Genomic DNA, 19,196 nt, shown 5'->3' on the forward strand with positions numbered 1-19,196 from the left:
GAAACGCTATGACTGTATCTCCTGTTCTAAAAGAGAAATGCACAAAGGATTAGTCATTTATTCTAGCATTTCCCTAGAGAAGGGTTGGTACCTTTAGAATAGTGAATTTACTTTCTCCTCACAATGTCAGCTGCAGCTTTGAAGATGTGATGGAAGTGTGTAGTATGCCCTTTAGAGAGACTGTGCACTTTGTGAGGAAGGAGAGAGAGGATGGGTTAGTAGCTGGTGATTGTAGGCAGCAGCTCCATGGAAGGGGAGTGTAGAACACACAGGAATAAACCTCCCAGAGGTTGTGTCCAAGGATTCTGGGCCTTGCTGGAGATGGATGGGGCTACTGGCTTCCTGGAGGGATAAGCCTCAGTCCCCCTCTCGCCCAGTAAAAAGAAAGCAGTGAAAAAAATTATTGGAGATAATAAGAGCTCATAACAGGTCGATTCTGACGAGAACAGGAAAGCCAAGGTCAGCATTAATAACAACACATCAAGTAAGTCCTTTCATAGATGCTCTTATTTCAGTGCTAAAAGCATAAGGACTAAAAGGCAAGAAACCCAGCCCCCTACATTAACCCTCCTGATCAGTGCCATCCCATATTGTACATTTTAAAGATTCAAGAAAAGTGTTTACAGGCAATTGTGAATAAAAGTTAAAATTATGTCCCTTCATTATGGAGTGAGAATAGTACATTATTTTGATATTGCAATGAGATTATCTCCATCCACTGATTTACCAGAGCAAACACAGCAAGTGAGGCATCTTCCAGTGGGTTACTGTTATATAGAGATGCTATCCCTGCAGCTACATAAAAACCTACAGTACCTGCAGCGAATGCTATCAAGATTTGTAATTACGGGCTTCAGTTCACCACATGTGAACTAACACTCGAAACACTTGCACATGTAGGTCTGACTGAATAAAAGTTGATTGCACAGTTCACTCGGGATCCATGTCTGTTCCTTTTGCCTTGCAGGGATCAATGGAGTTCCAGGGCAGAAGGGGATTCAGGGTCTCCCAGGAGACAGCGGTCCACCAGGACTGGACGGCAGGCCAGGGCCACCAGGACTCCCAGGTCAGTGAGGCAGCTGCTCTTGGACGGCAGTGTAGACATATCAATGATGCATGGCTTTCACACTCCTAGAAAAGGGCCCTGACTTGCTCGTGAAAGGATGTCATTTTTTGCATGGATATTCCCATAGCGCTTATATTTCTACGTGGCTAGTCTCTCATTAACTGGGGAAGCCAAACATGTCAGTGAAGAATTTAAAAAAGTACATCATTACAGAATGCAAGAGAAACCCTGGTTACATACAGCTGTGGCCAGCGGTTTTTAAACTCAAAAGAGCTTTAGGTAGCAAATGAACAAGTAATAGGTTAATTCCATGCTGAAAATAGACGAAAGAAAACACAATGTTTTGGCCGTGGAGCCTTCTTTAGGTGTGAGCTCGCATCTCACACCTTGCTCACACCTGAAGAAGGCTCCATGGCAGAAACGTGTTTTCTTTCGTCTATTCTCAGCATGGAATAAACCTATTACTTGTTCATTTGCAGCCTACACATGCTGACACACCTACCCACCTGAACTACTAGAGTTTTAGGTAGCTCATTACAGATTAACCCAGAGTGATGCAAATGTTTTGGCCATATTCTGTAATTTTAGTTAAAACTGATTTTGCATTGGCAGGGCAAGAAGCTTGCTGTAGAGTTGAGGGTGCAGCTGGGAAACTTAATTTCTTTGATCTGCAGGTCCAAAAGGAGAAGCAGGGATACCAGGACAGCCAGGAAGTCCGGGCTTCCCCGGGACAAAGGGCAGCATGGGAGAAATGGGCTTTCCTGGTGCGTAACTTATCTCTTCACTGTCCTGGTCCACCACACTGTCGGCCTACACATCAGTGCCAGACTGCGGTAGATTGAATCAAATGCTTCTCTCTGTTTTTACCCACATTATTTTCCTCAAGGCGTTTGCCTCTAAAAGAGAGTCTGCTGCTGAGACAGATTCTGTTACAACTCTAAAAGCAACCTATTTAAGTGTAATTGTTCATGCAGACACAGCAAACTTCTTCCTACTGAGACCTGATTGTCATATGCTGGCAGAAGTTGTGATTTAATTCAATTGCATATATGCTTTTGTATAAATGTTATCCCCATTTCTGTATAGAATCAGAAATAACCATTAAACATTCAAGGAGTACCAGATCTATTTTAAAGCTTTTATAACTCATTTCTTCTCCAAATTTGTTCTAAATCCTTCTGAATCCTTGAATACTTAATGTACTGTATTCTGATAACTGAGTTTTTTATTAAGGTATCAGCTATATGATCAGAAGAAGAGTTGACAAACTGATGTGATGTGACAGGGATATTTAAATGATTCCAAGGGCATTAAAAAAAAGTGTGAGTTTGATCGATACGGCATGGTGACTCTGACACCTGTTTGCTTGGTCTTAACTCATCATCTGGGCTCCACAGGTCCCTCTGGTGTCAAAGGTTCCCCTGGTCTGCAAGGTCCACCGGGCCAGTCTGGCCAGCCCGGAACCCCTGGGTTCAAGGGAGATAAAGGTGATCCTGGACCTCCAGGAATCGGAACCCCAGGTTTTCCTGGGGCCAAGGTACAATGCTAACCTCACACCTACTGTACCGACACGCGTTTGATTCCATTGAAAGGAGGAGCTGGACCAGCGGACCAGAGATATTCCAGCCACTCATTAAAATTTCCTGTCGAGAAGGAAATAAAATATGCATCTTACAAAGTTTCTTTACAGAGTGGAATTTTAAAAAATATGGTGCAGTTCATAAGTTTGTTGGGTTTTCTCAAAAATATCAGGAATGTTAATTGTGATTATAAATGTCATTTATGTATTATTACTGCAAAAACACATTCGTACAAAATAAGGACCAATCTGTGCAAGCTACAAATGTGGGAAGAAGTTATTTTCAGTGTTTGTGTTTTTAATATGTTGAGAGGAAGCATGAATGTGCATTTTTGTACTCTTAAGAAATTCATGACTTGTTAATATCCAAATTGAAATAACTTAATTTAGGAGTCTTGTCCTCAATATCTCATATATCAGAGGTGATGAATGGTCAAAGTTGAACTCTTGATGTTCAAGAGTCTAACCTTTTTAGTCTAACCGTGTTTTTGTAACCTTTTTGTTTCAAAACAACATATGATGCTTGAAAATGAGAAAAGTGACTAGTTGTCGCATTATGCATTGGTGAATAACATCCTGCACACAGCTATGGAATCTTTACTTCAGCTTTGTGTTATCTTATAGGCAAATTGTTTAGAATCAGTGCCATCACAGTGTGCAGGTAGTGAAAGATACTGTTTCTTGAGACATACATGACCAAGTTATATTTTCAAAAGACTAAATGAAGACCTTACCTTTTCTCTTTACAATGTTTTTATTTTACTTAACCTAAAACACCAGCCTTTCAAAGTTCCAACTAATTTTCTCATTATAATAACTAGTACTTCCTGGTGCTTAATTTAGAATCTTTGGTAATTCAGGATTACTCCTGCTACTCTGCTTTTCCATAATTTTCCACTGAAGACCAAACTTCAGTGGGGTTTCTAGAGCACTTTAACTCATCAGAAAGAGGAAGAAAATGTGGGACCAGAACATCTTGAACAGACTGCTATGTTGGGATTTAACTTGTTTTCTGTACTTTTCTCAGGGAGAGTCAGGCCAGCCAGGTTTCCCTGGTCTCCCAGGAACAAAAGGCTCATCAGGGACTCCAGGACTGCCAGGTCTCCCAGGAAGCCCGGGCATCAAGGGGGATCCAGGACTGCCAGGATTTCAAGGTACAAGAACTCCTGCAGGGGTCCCCCAACCCAATGGAAATGGGCTCCTCAAGGCCCAGAGGCCTTGCAGCCATATGAGTCTTCTTAATGGCTCACCAGACGTACTACTGGGAAAGGCTGAACCGTTCCAGCTGGGCAAGCAGTTGGACACTTATCTCTGATGGACTTGAGTCAGTGGAATTTTCAGTTCATTTGACACCCGTATTTGACACAGCCTTTCTTCTACTGCAGTTTTCGATGAGAAGAAGAAGCTCAGTATTGTTCTCACCTCAAATCGGAGCTAATTTTTTTCTGCATCAGGTCGTAGTGTAAATATTCGAAAAAGGAGTTCAGGCCGTGAAAAATGAAGTTTCAATATTTTGAACATTTTCTAGTAGTACAGTATATATGTTTTCTGAACCTGATTAAGACTTTGACATGGTAACGAAGCGGTTTGTTTTTCAGGCCCTCCCGGGCAGCCTGGACTGAAAGGTCTTGATGGGGCCCCAGGAAGTCCAGGCCTTCCAGGGCCCCCAGGTCGTCTAGGAAATCCAGGCGGCCCTGGGTCCCCTGGGCCTCCAGGAGACAAGGGCCAAGCAGGTCGAGACGGCATCCCTGGTCCTGCCGGGCTGAAGGGCGATCCAGGTGAGCAACTCTTCCAGCTTCAGGGCTGCTGTTTTGGAAGCCATCCACAAATGGAGGGACTTTTTGTAATGCCCTTTGTGGAATACTTGTAGCACATTCACCACTCTTTTTCAGATCCCAAATATTTCATTTTACGTGACCTTTTCATTCTCTCTCTCTCTTTTGTGAATCACTCTTTTCATTTAAAGCAATGTTTGCTCTCCTGAAGGAGAAATGTTGTATGATACAAAAGCAAATGATCCCAGATGTGCACACTGAACAGGCTGATCCTGCAGCATAGTACAGAATGTCATTTGACTTTCTTTCCATGACCGCTTTACACATAATACATACTGTAATTTCCAAAAGGGAAAATATATTTTTTTCAGGTACTAAATTTGCTCAGGAGGAACAAATACAGTAGTGTGCATCACAAATAAACTTCCTAAGTTAACCATCTTACTATGATACTGTAAATTGTCAGCAAGATGAAAGAGCAGCAAAACAATTGCTATGATAAATAATCTAAACAAATTTGCCGAATTATTAAATCATTCCTAATCAATGACAAGGAAGCCAAATGACAAACACGGTGGAGACCAATAGCAGGGTTGCCCTGTACATGTGTACTATTTTTTTTTTACCTATGAAGCCCGCAGTCTGTCTTCATAAAAACGTTCCTGTAGCTCTTTTAAGAAAGTGCATGTGCACCTCAAAATCCAGTTTAAGGTACAGAGCAATAGCAGAGTGTCGTTAATACAGAAAAACATTACTTGTGCTCTTAGTGGCTCTTTAAACTCCAAACAAAAATGGTGGGGTTTTTACAGATGAACGGGATGTGCTGCAATACAGGTAGTACACTAACATCTGGTTTCTGTGCTTCTTTAGGTCAGCCAGGAATAGGACGCCCTGGTTCCTCAGGCCTTCCTGGATTGCCAGGTGACATTTCCTCATCTATCTTCAGTAAACGGAGCTCACCGACAGCCCGTCCATTCCGGTCCTAGTGGTGCTGCTGTCTGCTGATGTGGTAACTGTAGCCATGTTTGTTTTTCTCCAGGTCCAAAGGGAGATGTGGGTCTACCAGGTCTTCCAGGTAGCCCTGGATTTCCTGGTACCAAAGGAGAGGCAGGCTTCCCGGGTTTGCCTGGGCCTCCTGGGAATACGGGTCCTCCAGGTCCCTCTGGTCTACCTCAGCAGGGTCCCAAAGGTAACCCTGGCCCCCCAGGCCCACCAGGGAGAAGCGGTAAGTGTGGAGCACATCATCACATCCCTCTGGCCAACTTGCTGCCTGGTTTCCCATGTGTACTCTGAATATAATTTGGCAACTTGCTGGAACTATACGGTACTTGGGTTCTTTTGCAAGACCAGTTCCAGACTATAAAACTGTATCAAAGTCCAAACCTTGGCTTAAGTCTAAACCTTGCTTTGTGTCTCTAAAAACCAGGCAACAAAGTGGTTTCTTTCATTTTGTGATTTGCATGGGATGCTACACGAACGAAACCATGATCACTGAGCACATGTGCGCACTTCCAATCGCTGTCATGTTGAGTGAGCACAGAATGAAGAGATTGCATTGCACACTGTAATGAAATGTCACTCCCAAAAAGGACCAGAAATCCACTTGTTCTTCACATGAGTTTGTAGGCTTGAGAGCATGGAAGAATCCATTTGGTGTGTCTGTCCTCCATCATCCATGGTCATCTTTCCATTGTGCTTTGCCACAGTCACAGAAAGCAAGTCTGTTTCCTTCTTTTCACAGGGATTTCTTTTTCAAATCCGGTTTCTCACTTATCAGTGGTTGAAATAGCTGAGCTGTGATTAATTCCACCTACTTGGTGTTTGTTAATGAACACTGCCCTAGTCCCAGGCGTGTCTGTTCTCCAGTAGCTATGACTTACCTGGACGTAGGCAGACTTAAGCAGGCCAGTGCATTTCTCTAACAGTAAAGAAGTACAAAATTCTTGCCAGTTGCTCCTTCCTATTTGGTTGAGATAAACAACACTCTCAAAGCAGTTGAACCCGTGTGTAAGGTGTCTATTAAGCTCCTAACTGTACAGCTCTTTTGTGAGGACACTCTAGCAGCAAGTGGTTTAACCATCAACAGTAGACACATCCTCTGCAGAAGAATTTTATAAACTACCCCAAATGAGTAGGTTTTCCACCTTAGTAGGTTCTCACCTTAGTGCTTTAACAAAAAGCATTAAAATGAGGTTTTCTCATTAATTTGGTAAACGAAAACAGCTTGACTGAACCAGTCAAAATCATTTACAGAAGCTTAAATTTCACATTGGTCGTCCTTTAAATACCGTCATGAAATGTAATTGATCACAATACTTCAAATACTGCCTGTTTCTTACAGTAGAGGATGTAAGTGTTTGTGGACTGATAACTTACACCCTGATTAAGCTGAGCTCTAAACAATTAAATCCATTTAGGCTCAATAAGAATGTTAATGTAATGCAGCAGGAGATGAAGTGTAACAATAGATATTTCCAGTGACAAGTAAGTTAAGAATTAAACAACGTTCTCTTTCAGCATTATATAAAATCATTGTGCTACAATGCACAGAGCATATCTTGTAGAAATATTATGTTACTTGTTTTATAAATCAGTGTACCATTTTTAGAAAATTGACAATCATAATTAATTTTATTCAGATATATGAGTAACTGGAGCAGTATAGGTGCTGTCTCCGGAGAGCAGGTCTGCTGTATGTTATTCTTTGTTATATGTCAGAAAAAGTCTGGCACATTAAACTGTTGTTAACACTGAGTAAATGCACTGCAGGAAACATTGAAATGGTATTTCATCGGTACAAACAATTGAAGGAGCACAAATTGCTTTTGTCTCGGATTCAGTGGTGTATTTGAAAACAGCTCAGCTTTTTTGTCCCACTCTGACAGCATGGTCTCCAAAAGGTACCCAATTACTAACAGTTTTGATCCAAACTTGATTTTGGCACTACAGAGTTTTCTATTGTTAAAAAGTACAATTGTGCTAAGATTTGCAATGACTTGGTTAGCCAAATGAAAGGCTAACATAGAAAAGCATTATTTGTAGTGTCAAAACAACTGGTTTTGGATGACCTTTAATTCACTAACACCAAGTGAATGTTATGGGTAATCCTTTTGCATTATAAGGTTTGCTATGCAATATTGATGCAATGGACTTTAACTTGTTTTTTGTTTTTTGTGGCATTTTACCTAATGGTGTCTCGTGGTGACATTTGACACCCCCCCCAGGTCCTACAGGTTAGACGCCGAACCTCTGAATTGTTGTGCATGCTTTCAAGCTGGGTGCTCTAGACTTTACATCATCACTGTCATCAGAATGTGTTTGTCTCCAAAAAGATTTCACAGTTTAGTGTGTGTCTGATATGTCAGCCAACTGCTATGCTTGTTTTTCCGTTCAGATTGTCTAAAAGTCAGCGGGTTTTACCATCTCGTGCTTAATGGTGAATTTCCATTGGGCAATGAAGAAGCCTCAAGCTGACAAAAAGACAGCATTATTTTTATATCAATGTATCATTGCTAGTTATTTTTGATAAACCCACCTGATTTGGACGACTTAGTTGTGTGTTTTCAACCAGTTGGCTCGCTGCAATGAACACCCTGATTTCACACGGGAAAAATGAGCAAATTTAGGGAGACTCCTCCAACCCACCTACCTTTGAGTTGCTTGGCTTTTAGTGCATTGCAGGCAGCACAGCCCTGTATCAGAGGTTTAGTGTTGGTTGGGGCAGAGAGGTGTTCCTTACCAGCAACACAGCATGCCTGCAGGTGCCCAAGAGGACAAAGGGGTAGCTGCAACAAGAGAGACATGGAGAACTAATCCCATAATACCACCCTACCCATGTTGGTGCTCAGCTAATCGTGTACCAGTGCTAGTCAGTTAGTGACATGACCAGGCTCGAACCCATGACTATAGAGCTCTACCAGTGCTTGGTCAAGTGCTGTTACTGGTTAAGTCCTTCGGGAGGCCCCTAGCCAGCATATTGTCTTTGTAGGTATGAGCTTTTTTGTGTAGTTTTGAATGTTCATCAGTTTTAGCCATCAAAAGATTAAATGTAAAATGTATAATCTACTCTGGGAGTGGAGCAAGCATGTGGTTGATGAACGGAACTGTTTATCCTAATGTTAGGCACAGCAGTTAGTGAATACATAGGTGTAACACCATTATTAAAGCTGTGCTCCAATATATAGATTTATGGGAGGTAAGACTGTGACAATAATGCAAAAGGCATGTATTCATTGATTTTCATATTTTCTGTTTGTTAAGCCATATCAAAGAATAGTTTATTTGCCCATCAGTTCTTTCATAACAGCCTGATCTTTGCTGGAAATTTATAAGCCCTGCACATTGAAACAGTCCTCTCTTTTGTGACTTTTCAGCTTATACAGCAAACAGTTTCAGTTTGATATTTGTCTGAATTATAGTATGTCACATCATGGGTTTTATTTTTTAAATTTTTGTGGTGTTCCTATACTGCATAAAACTACTGTACACCATGAACTGAATGCCATGATGAAATGTCCAGATTGTCTGCTGTGGGTTTAGTTTAACTACAGCTAACTGGCTGCATCTTTGAAATGCTGTTTTTAAAAACTAAAAAACAGGCAACATCATTATAACCTAGTTTGCACATTTGAAAGTTCTGAATGGATAAATTGGGTGTTCTGAAGTTGGTTGGCATATCATGTGTCTGTATCAGAGAAAATTAGAAACAGTTGTAAATTTGTTTGAAAAACTAGATGAGAAACTTTATAAGTTTATAATGTTTTTCTGTTTGTGAACAGTTCGTCCATTAAGAATTTGTTTGAATCTTCCTAGTAACAGTATGATGTTCTGTAATATCATAGAGGATCATGTATTGAGGAGACAAATCAAAATTAGCCACTCTGCCAATATAATTAAAATCAACTAACAAAACGTTATCAAATCAGTATATTATTTATATGTAATCATAATGCCTGATTGCCATTTTTATTCCAACTTTAAATTTTTCCTTCTTGTAGTTTAACCATATAATGATTCTAGCTAAATTAATGGTGTTCGACTCAAGATACATCACCATTGTAAGCTTTGTATTGGCTCTCAGACAAGTGTATAATCCATTTTGAAAGCAGAAGTAAAAGGAAGTTGATGACAGGCTTAAAAGTACAGACAAATGTGTTCCCAAATTCATTGGCACTTTTTTTGGTTATTAAAATAAGTCAAAGGCAGTTTCCAGTCTGAAGATTTAGGGAGTTGTTTCCATTTTAGGCTTTAGAGATTCCTCCTTTATATCTCCCTAGAGCTGCACTTGGCGTGACTTTTTTTTTAAATATGAGATTTATATACTGATACTGTACACAATCAATGTCTGATGCACAAGAGCATCTTGCTTCTCTTGGTCAGTCTTGTGCTTGTGCACTGTGTGGCCATCAAAATGGCTAGCTGTGGCCAGACACTTCTAGACATCATCCTGTTGAAGTATCTCCAGCAGGGTTGAAGAAGCAGAAATCATGGGTCACTGGATTTTGTCTCTTCTTCCCACGATTATCCTTTAAAAAACCTGGCCGGTGAACATTTTGTTCTCTATCAAGACCATTTAAAATGGCGGGCAATTACTAAATCAAAGAACTACCACAAATGTTTCGCTAAAGTAAATGGTACAGTACGCCTACAGTCCTTTTCTGATTAAATAGATTCAGCATGTTTTAATCTGAGTCACCACCTGTTGATCTCTCCCCATTTCAAGAAACTTCCATAAGGAGCTAAGCCATGGGTCCAGTGTTACCTGATTACTGTACACGTACAATTCGTCAAATTGTGAGGATTACCACATACTCTGCTTTTTGTCATCTGCACGTTTTCATGTTTTCCCCGGTGGTTCTCACGTTATTTTCCCCACAGCAATTGGAAATAAAACTTCTGCCGACTTGACACAAGTGAATATCAGTGAAATATAACCCTGCTGGGCCGCTCTTCAGCCTTAAGGAATCATTTTCCAAAAAAAGTGCCAGTTTAGATTCAGAATCAGATTTTAAAACAATCAATGCAATGCACATACAAAATCTGTAGCCAGGTTTGAGGTATTGACTGGTGGTGGTGCTCTTTACACATTATGGCTCTGTACCTTTCATGTGATCAGTTCTTGAGCAGAATTGTAGGTTTTTCAAGTTTTAAAAGCAAGTTCTGTTAAGAAAATTGTAGTCTGTGTTCAGCCAAATCCTGTCACATCCTATTGTCTGATCGGATGTGATTGATGTGAAAGGAAGTTAATACAACAATGGTATTGCATGTTCTTCATCTTAATCAGGTCTCCCAGTGAAGGAACAGGCATTTTTTTCTCTGTTCAGTCAAGAGTTTAACAGCAACTCAGTACATGCCGGAACATGTACAGTACCTGCATGTCTTCCTGTATGTATATTCCAGGATCTGGCTGTCCCTCAGACATGTAGTTGACAATGACTTTGTTTGTTCATTGTGATTTAAGTGCTTGTTTTTTCCCCCCTACTATGCTAACCATTAATCTTGTTTTGTACTCTGTGACGGGTGTGGCCCTTCAAAACGGGGGAATTCTGGATCTTGGGTGACCTTTGAACTTAGGTCCTCCAGGTTAGAGTCTTCTGTAACTGTTCACACTGCCTCCTGTGCACTATGAACTATGGGGTGCTCCGTTTTCAAGTTACACTGACTTGCCTTCCTCCCATCCCTTCTGCCTTCTCTCCCCATTTACTAGGAAAAAATGCTGCACATTCACATTCTCAAATCCTCTCTTTGCTCAGTTTCCTTCTTTCCCAACAGTGTGCATGTTCAAAGTTGTGGTTTATTGCTGCTGTGTCTATATAAGTTAATATCCACAGTAACGATAAAAGAATAGGTTGGACTCTTCATGTTGCTGCTTTTGAAGAAATATTTCCGCACAACACAGTTTTCTTTAAGGCAGGCAGGGGTTGTTCATTCTGGGCATTTAAGGGTCGCCTTGGGAGAAGTTTTAATTTTGTTCAATTACGCAAGTGAATTAAGACCTCTAGTGCAGTTCTAACCAGAAAACTCTCCATTAGTACCCTCCATATATGTATTTTAACTTCCACATCCCAAATTAGCATTTGTACAGCACACGTGCTGAGCTTCAGAGAATTGTCCTCATCTACATATAACAGAAGCAATTCAGTAAAGCATAAACAAGTTATATAGCATTTCTCTTAACTGCGGATGAGAAAACCAGGTTTGAACTGAGTGTGAATTACATAGTGAATTATAAATCCAACTGCAACCACCAAACTATGTACATTCACAGAGCGCTTTTGCTCACATTTACTAAACGGGGCCCACAAAGATTTGGAGAATTTAAGACACTGCGGACTCAAAATTCTCTTCTATGCACAAGTTCCAGTGCTACACAATATCACTGCCTCATACATTACTTTGTAGTTGTGTTTCTGTAGCAGTGTAAAGAGTCCATGCTGCTTCACAGTCTCCTGCACAACAGGAAGTGTGATGCTTGGAATGCTGTTGGTACCATCAGAATGTCCCCCTTGAGGGTTAAAGGGGAGTTTGATTTGGTGTTTGCGTGTCAGCGCTTATTTCAGCAGTATAGTGTTGCTTCAGTGTTTATTGTAGATGCTTGTACAGTATGTCACTGCCTGAGTTCATTGGATACTGTGGCTACAGATACATTTTTAACAAGTGTTTACAGCTTCTTTGCAACGTACAGCATAAAAGTATTGATTTTTTGGAGGTAACACTTTGTTTGAATGTTGTTGCATAAAGACTTCATCATCCCTTCATAACTGTTACAAAAGACATAATCAAATGCATAATGCTTTGTACATAAATGCACAAATGACATAATCTGTGCGTAAGAAGGGCATTTGGTTTAGCATCGTTTCTAGTGCTTGGTGCAACATTATATGCAGCAACATTCAAATAATGCATGTACATGTCTGTTGTGCATTTGGAGTATTTAATACTCTTAAACCTGAAGGTCAATATGTATGAAAAAGTAAATACACACAAAGGAGTGACTCACATGATAATACACTTAACATATAAAATATTAAATACAAGGAAAGGTCTGATGATGTAGTCCACTGTAGGATCCCAATTACATGGCAGTGTTTCTATGCTAGTCAGGGTTCTGTGTGAACCTACGGGCTCTTGGGTGTTGCCAAACTGACTTACCTTTACTCTGTTCCTATGTGAAGGGCCCCCTGGCCCTGAAGGCCCCCCGGGCCCTGCTGGGATCGGAGGGGTGAAGGGCGAGAAGGGAAATCCCGGCCAGCTGGGCCTGCCAGGACTTCCAGGCCAGAAGGGGGAGATTGGGCCGTCTGGATTTCCGGTGAGTGGAGAGGGTGCAGTAGTGTCACTGGGAAAAGGAGCCTTGGTCAGTGGAGTGTTGTGTGACTGGAAAAAACGCACTTTAAAAAATTACTGCAAATTTTAGAAACTGGCCCCCCAAAATATTTAAATACAATAGAATTTTCTGTGTACCTTGTTAAAGACAACCAACAATCTTTTACTACTCATGTCATGTATCATATTAGCATCAGAGATTAGTAAATGCCATTTCTAGTATTCTACCTAATACACTATATGCCTGTTGAGCAGTTGGTGTTTATACTGTGCGTTTACATAGATTACATTTAATCTTTTTAATAGCATCTTAATAGTGTTAGCCTTAGTCAATTAACTGATGACCTTAGAGGTTTAACATGTCTCCCACTATATAATGTACAGATCCAGTAAATGCAGTCAGCAAAGGGCTGAATGCAGGAATTGCAGCTGAAGTGTATTTGAAAGCATGGAGTTTGTATGAATTGTGCAGTAATGTCTTCATTACTTACACATACTCCACACTATGGCATTTTCTAAGAAAAGGGAAAGGTTTTGGTAACCATTAGCTCAGGTGAGTTTGAAATTCTCTGAATGGCTTCTTATCCCATCTCCTTAGGGTACACCTGGTACCCCAGGCCCCAGCGGTGAGAAAGGAGATTCTGGCTTTCCGGGAGTTCCCGGATTCCCAGGTTAGTCTGAGAAAGTTTGTCCAGGATACTCTTTGGTAACTCAGCACAGGGGCTGGTGGGTCAAGACTGCACTGACTCATCATGCCTCTTTCTCAGGTTTCAAGGGATCGGCTGGGGAACCTGGATCTTCTGGACCTCCAGGAGATAAAGGAGAAAATGGCCCTCAAGGTACCAATCTGCTCTGCAGGCTCGTCTCCTTCTCAAAGACGCGCATCCTATTTAACTAGTGCAAGTCGAAAAATTGAAACCTTCAAGATCAGAACTCGAACGAGGTGCTATGGCTCAACATTCCCATTCACACTTGACGTTAGGAGCCAGTTGAGGTGGTTTGGGCATCTTATAAGGATGCCTCCCAGTCGGCTTCTGCTGGAGCTTTTCCGGGCACGTCCCTCTAGGCGGAGACCCCGTGGCAGACCCAGGACACGCTGGAGGGATTATATCTCTCGGCTGGCTTGGGCGCGCCTGGGGATCCCCCAGGAGGAGCTGGAATCTGTTGCTGGGGACAGGGAAGTCTGGGCTGATCTACTCAGCCTGTTGCAGCCGCGACCCTCACCAGGAAAAGCGGATTGAAAATGGATGGATGTATACTTGATATTGGATCACATTAGAAGAGCCCTGCAGTACTTTATTTAACAGAAGCTTTTTACATAATGTTGTGTGTAAATGAATTAACACCAAACCTACAGCATAACTCAAATAGACTGTAATTACAGCAGGGTCTGAAAGCTGGTCAGTTTTTCCAGAGGCGCAGCTGTATTATGGGGATATTTGAAAATGCCCTTTGCTCTGGGGTGCTTGTTTTTCCAAATAAGGGTTTCTGCAAAATGCATTGAATTTGTTCTTGTTTTTCAAGATTGAAGCATTAGATAGTAGTGTGACAAATTGTAGATCTACAGGAATTCCCAAGGAGGAAGACGCTCTCTGTAGAGCTGAAACTCTGGCTTTAGCTCTGAATCATACAGGTGAATGTCCCAGCCAGAGTTTTGCGTAGTTCTGCCAACGTGTGTGGGTGGTGCTGACTGCAGCTGTGGCCTTGTCTTGCTCCTTGTTTCTCAGGTCCTCCAGGGCTGCCTGGTCCTGTTGGTGCTCCCATTGTGGTGAAGGGCGAGCCGGGTCTCCCAGGCCCTCCCGGACAGCCAGGACCTCGTGGGCCTCAAGGACCGCCGGGTTTGGACGGCTTAACAGGTAGGATGAGACGCCCTGACACTTGTCCAGTTTCAATCGCCGGACACAGGCAAATATTTGTGTGACTCCCCTTAGAGTATAAAAAGTAGCAGTTTACCTGGTCATAACCACTACTTCTTATTAAAGCAAACACCTGTTGTCCTAGATAACAAATGTGATGCAGCTCACAAACAAACAGACGTTATGTCTGCCCAAAAGTAAAAATGAGTTATGGTAAAAGCTTGACTTGAACAGATTCCGCTGACTTAATTTCAACTTCAGGTGCATTTCAAAACCTTTTTCTTCTAAAGGAAGTATATCAACCAGCAAAATATCTCTGGGAAGAAATGGAAAATGGTAGATTTCCACATTATTTAGTCTTAGTTCCGAAGTAAAAGTTCCTGTGTTACATTTAGCAAACAGTAGAAAAGGGTCTGTTACTTAATATGAATAATTATATTTCACTAACTGTTTGGTTGTAGGTTGTCTGGAATAAAGGTGTCTCCCTAAATATCTTCAATTTATTTTAAAATGCGTTTCGAGTGCTCTCATTATCATCGCACGAAAGAGATGTGCAGCTTCTGATTGGTTTGACTCTCATAACCCTTTGACTTGTGATGTCAGTGTTAGGAGGCCCATCTCAAGCACAAGGGAGTGGTGGTGTTAAAGTGTTCATAACAAGGTCAATCTCTTCCAGGTCAGCGCGGGATCCCAGGAGACCCAGGTACTGAAGGCCCCCCTGGATTCAACGGTCCTCCAGGACGCAAAGGAGATACAGGCCCTGCTGGACAACCCGGTAAGATTGTAGGGTTTTCCATGGCAGAGAAGTGAGAACTGTGCTTAGCTTTTTAATGCCATTACCCGGTACCATAGTGTCAACTATGACTGCAGTGCAAACACAATTTTTCAAGTGCTAAATATGTCTGATAATAACCAGCATTTGACACATCAAACCTAAAAATTAATCTGATGGTTTGACCTAGAGGACCAGAGTTCAGAGTTCTCCAGTTCGACTAGAACTGATAGGAGTTGTACTTGTATGGGGCCATTCAGAAGGTGTTTTTCATACTCCTCTGAATGTCCCCACCATTACCTGTCTGGGGTTAGACTATTGCCCAGAGCTTTGTCATGGCCGGTACTGTCTAGTTGAAATGTGGTCTTGCTTGTTTTCTTTCAGGGCAGCGAGGTTTCCCAGGACCCCCGGGACCTGACGGACAGCAGGGTCTTCCCGGACCCCCGGCTCCTGCCTCAGTGGCGCATGGGTTCCTTATCACCCGTCACAGTCAAAGCACTGAGGTGCCCCCATGCCCACCTGGCACCTCTGAGATATACGATGGCTACTCCCTGCTGTACGTACAAGGAAATGAGAGGGCTCACGGCCAGGACCTGGGTAAGTGAGGTGCTTAATCCAGGAGTCGATATACTCCAGCCCATAAGGGCCCACCTACCGTATCTCTCACATTTGTTCTTGGTATTAGATGTCTCCCCATGTTGTATGAAGGGGGTTCCAGTATCAGAGGTTTGTGTGATCAATCATTTCTGAAATGGTCTGCATTTTCCACAAAGAAAAGAGCAAAATATTTCTTATTTAGACCAAAACTGGACTCCTTAACATTGAAAAACTGTTTTTACTTCTGCGACACCCTGCCACGCTGATCTCCTCACAAGCTGAGCAGGGCTGGGCCTGGTCAGTATCGGGATGGAACACCTGCAAGGAAAACCAGACTTCTGTTATAAGTGGTGTTAGACATGTTCCAGGATGGTGATCAGGAACACTGTACTAAAAAGGAGACATTAAACTTTTATGAGACATTAAACTGAGGTCCAGACCACCTGGTGATTACTGCCATTTACTGGGTCTAATGGCATAAGAATAATGATGATATTCTCTGTGTCCTGTGCTGGTTACATTACACATTGGTCTTGTGCACGTAGCTTATCTGAAGATCCATTAATTTAACTGACGTTTTCTCACTTCTCTACATTATCTACTGGTGCAAGATGGCTGTTGATCTTCACTCAGGTGGGGCTGCATTTAAACAGTTGATGAAGTGGGTCCCCATTTCTATGTAAAGCACTTTAAGATGAAAAACCCTAAATACAAAAAATATTTAACATTTAGCAGTTTTTTTTGTCAGTTTGGATTGCATTGTGTATATTCTACATATGAAGTTCTACTTGAAGTGTTTGCAAGCTTGGTCAGCGACACTGTTTGGATACTTTGCAAAGGGTGAATAGTTCCACAAAGTACTGTGAAAACAAGGAATGTTATTGTAGGAGTTTTAACCCATATCATTCTGAATAATTAGCAGTTAAGTAGCACTTGTTTTTTTTGGTTATAAGGCATGATCTTTCAATTTCAGTGTTCAGTTTACCACGTTAAAACTGGTCATTGTAAAAACCTGCAACAGGTCAGTTATCCGTGACTAGACTTGTTCTTTGGGGCCAATTTAATGGGGTAGCTAGGATCTCAAATGGAGGCGGTTCTGAGGGGAAACTGCCAGTTATGGTGTCAAAGCAGACACTATTGCAGCCTTCAGCAAAGAATTGTCTAGAGGTAACTCTGGGATTGATTAACCGCCAGCAAGAGTTGGGCTGAGTGGGCCATTGTTAGTGGCCCTAGTCTCATTCACTTGTTGAAACGGTGACCCCTACAGGGACAGCGGGGAGCTGCCTGCGTCGCTTCAGCACCATGCCCTTCATGTTCTGCAACATCAACAACGTCTGCAACTTCGCCTCCCGGAATGACTATTCCTACTGGCTGTCCACCCCCGAGCCCATGCCCATGAGCATGGCCCCTGTCACAGGGGAGAACATCAAGCCCTTCATCAGCAGGTGAGAGCTGGGAATAACAAAGGCAGAGTCCTGCTGTATTCAAATAACCTGAACTCTCATTTATTTATATGGCTATCCCTTCTCTCTGATTGCACACACCTATCATTCCATCCGTTTTCTAACTGTTGTGGGGGAGTCGGATCCTATCCCAGCAAGCAGCAAGCGCAAGGCAAGGTACACCCTGAATGGGAAGCCAGTTCTCCACACAGACAACACACACACTCACACTAGGGCCAATTTTCCCAGAAGCCAATTAACCTGTCCATGTGTTTTTGGGCTGGGAAAGGGAACTGGAATACCCGGAGGAAACCCACTCGAAGACGGGGAGGACATACAAACTCCAAACAGATTGCGCCATAGGTTGGAAATTGAACCCCGGTCTTGCACCACGAGGCGGCAATGCTGACCACTACTCCACCTACACAGCTTGGTATTCTACTGGAACGGTCTGGGTGAACAACCTTGTTCAAGGGTACAACAGCAGTGTGGTACCTGGGATCTGAACCCGCTAACTTCCGCTAAATTCAAGTCCAGATCTCTGGACTGCTTCACCACACTACTGTCCTGTCAGCAGCACAAAACAAGGCTGATGCGCAAGACCTGACTAACACCTTGTGCCACTCGTTTTCACACTTCACACAAGTTTTGTCCGAAACTGGGAGTTTAATTGTATAGGAGGATCATGTTCGAAGAGAAGCCCATCATTTTGGCCTTTTTTGTAGTAACTTTGTTTTGGGTTATGTGGACTAAGGCTGTTCTTTGAGAAGTCTTCTCTTTGCTGGATTAAAAAGAAATTCAATAGATAGCCTGAGTAATGCAGGTTGCTGTTCAGTCACTGAGTAAATAATTTGGGGCTCTCTTTAGCCCCATCGCTGGTCTGACAGTTTGTGTGCCCATATCTCTCAGGTGCGCAGTGTGTGAAGCTCCTGCCATGGTGATTGCTGTTCACAGCCAGACCATCCAGCTGCCTACTTGTCCCCAGAACTGGGAGCCGCTGTGGATTGGATACTCCTTCATGATGGTATGTTGGTGTCAACAGTACTGTGTGACAGAGCCTGTCACTGCCCTCATTGAAACTCAGGATTTCTAGTTTTTCTACTTCACTATTTTAGTCTAGAGAACTTGTAGCCCTATAAATGGTGCTAACTGTGATGATTGTTTGGGTGGAACCTGGTCTGATTAGTGTTCTGTTTTTAATTACCTAATTATGTGGTTAACTAGACAAGTTGAAGCCTTTCCTTGTTCTTGATCACCTGGAAGTTGAAAGAGACTTAAACACCTGCTGGACAGCAGGCCTTGAGGACAATTGTTGTAAATGTAAAGTTTTGTTAAAAAACATTTCTTCATTTGGTATAATAATTGGGAATAACATTTAAATAACATGGTATTCCTATCAGGGTTTATAAACTAGGCTCAGGAGTACAAGGATAAGGAGTAGGCAGGGAGATTACAGTTAGCAGTTTTCTTCTGGAAGGCTGTGTGGGTCCGGCCAGGGGTGTGTTGTGACCCCAGGTTCTTGTCTCCTGGCAGCATACAAGTGCTGGGGCAGAGGGCTCAGGACAAGCCCTAGCATCACCTGGGTCCTGTCTGGAGGAGTTCCGCTCAGCACCTTTCATCGAATGCCATGGCAAGGGCACCTGCAATTACTATGGCAATTCCTACAGCTTCTGGTTGGCCACAGTGGAAATGAATGAGATGTTCAGGTACAGTAAAGCCAGACCCAGTCCTGCTACAAGAGAAGAACTTCCTTGTGTGTTTCTGAGACTTTCAAGCTAGGATCCACA

At 42.3% G+C, this 19,196-nt stretch overlaps 1 protein-coding gene across 1 annotated transcript in view; it reads left to right on the top strand.

Annotated features, from left to right (window-relative positions):
• col4a5 (collagen, type IV, alpha 5 (Alport syndrome)) overlaps positions 1–19,196 on the top strand; it is an 83,208-nt gene that overhangs the window by 61,816 nt on the left and 2,196 nt on the right. The window contains exons 35-50 of the mRNA XM_069193460.1: positions 968–1,066; positions 1,741–1,830; positions 2,464–2,603; positions 3,673–3,799; positions 4,244–4,423; positions 5,291–5,341; positions 5,460–5,645; positions 12,595–12,728; positions 13,341–13,413; positions 13,510–13,581; positions 14,470–14,598; positions 15,275–15,373; positions 15,755–15,967; positions 17,235–17,412; positions 18,319–18,433; positions 18,943–19,115. Of these exons, the coding sequence (XP_069049561.1) occupies positions 968–1,066; positions 1,741–1,830; positions 2,464–2,603; positions 3,673–3,799; positions 4,244–4,423; positions 5,291–5,341; positions 5,460–5,645; positions 12,595–12,728; positions 13,341–13,413; positions 13,510–13,581; positions 14,470–14,598; positions 15,275–15,373; positions 15,755–15,967; positions 17,235–17,412; positions 18,319–18,433; positions 18,943–19,115 (2,059 nt within the window). The remainder of the gene's footprint in view (positions 1–967; positions 1,067–1,740; positions 1,831–2,463; positions 2,604–3,672; positions 3,800–4,243; positions 4,424–5,290; positions 5,342–5,459; positions 5,646–12,594; positions 12,729–13,340; positions 13,414–13,509; positions 13,582–14,469; positions 14,599–15,274; positions 15,374–15,754; positions 15,968–17,234; positions 17,413–18,318; positions 18,434–18,942; positions 19,116–19,196) is intronic.

Source organism: Lepisosteus oculatus, chromosome 8 (genome assembly GCF_040954835.1).
Source record: "Lepisosteus oculatus isolate fLepOcu1 chromosome 8, fLepOcu1.hap2, whole genome shotgun sequence".
In the NCBI taxonomy this organism is placed as follows: Eukaryota; Metazoa; Chordata; class Actinopteri; order Semionotiformes; family Lepisosteidae; genus Lepisosteus; species Lepisosteus oculatus.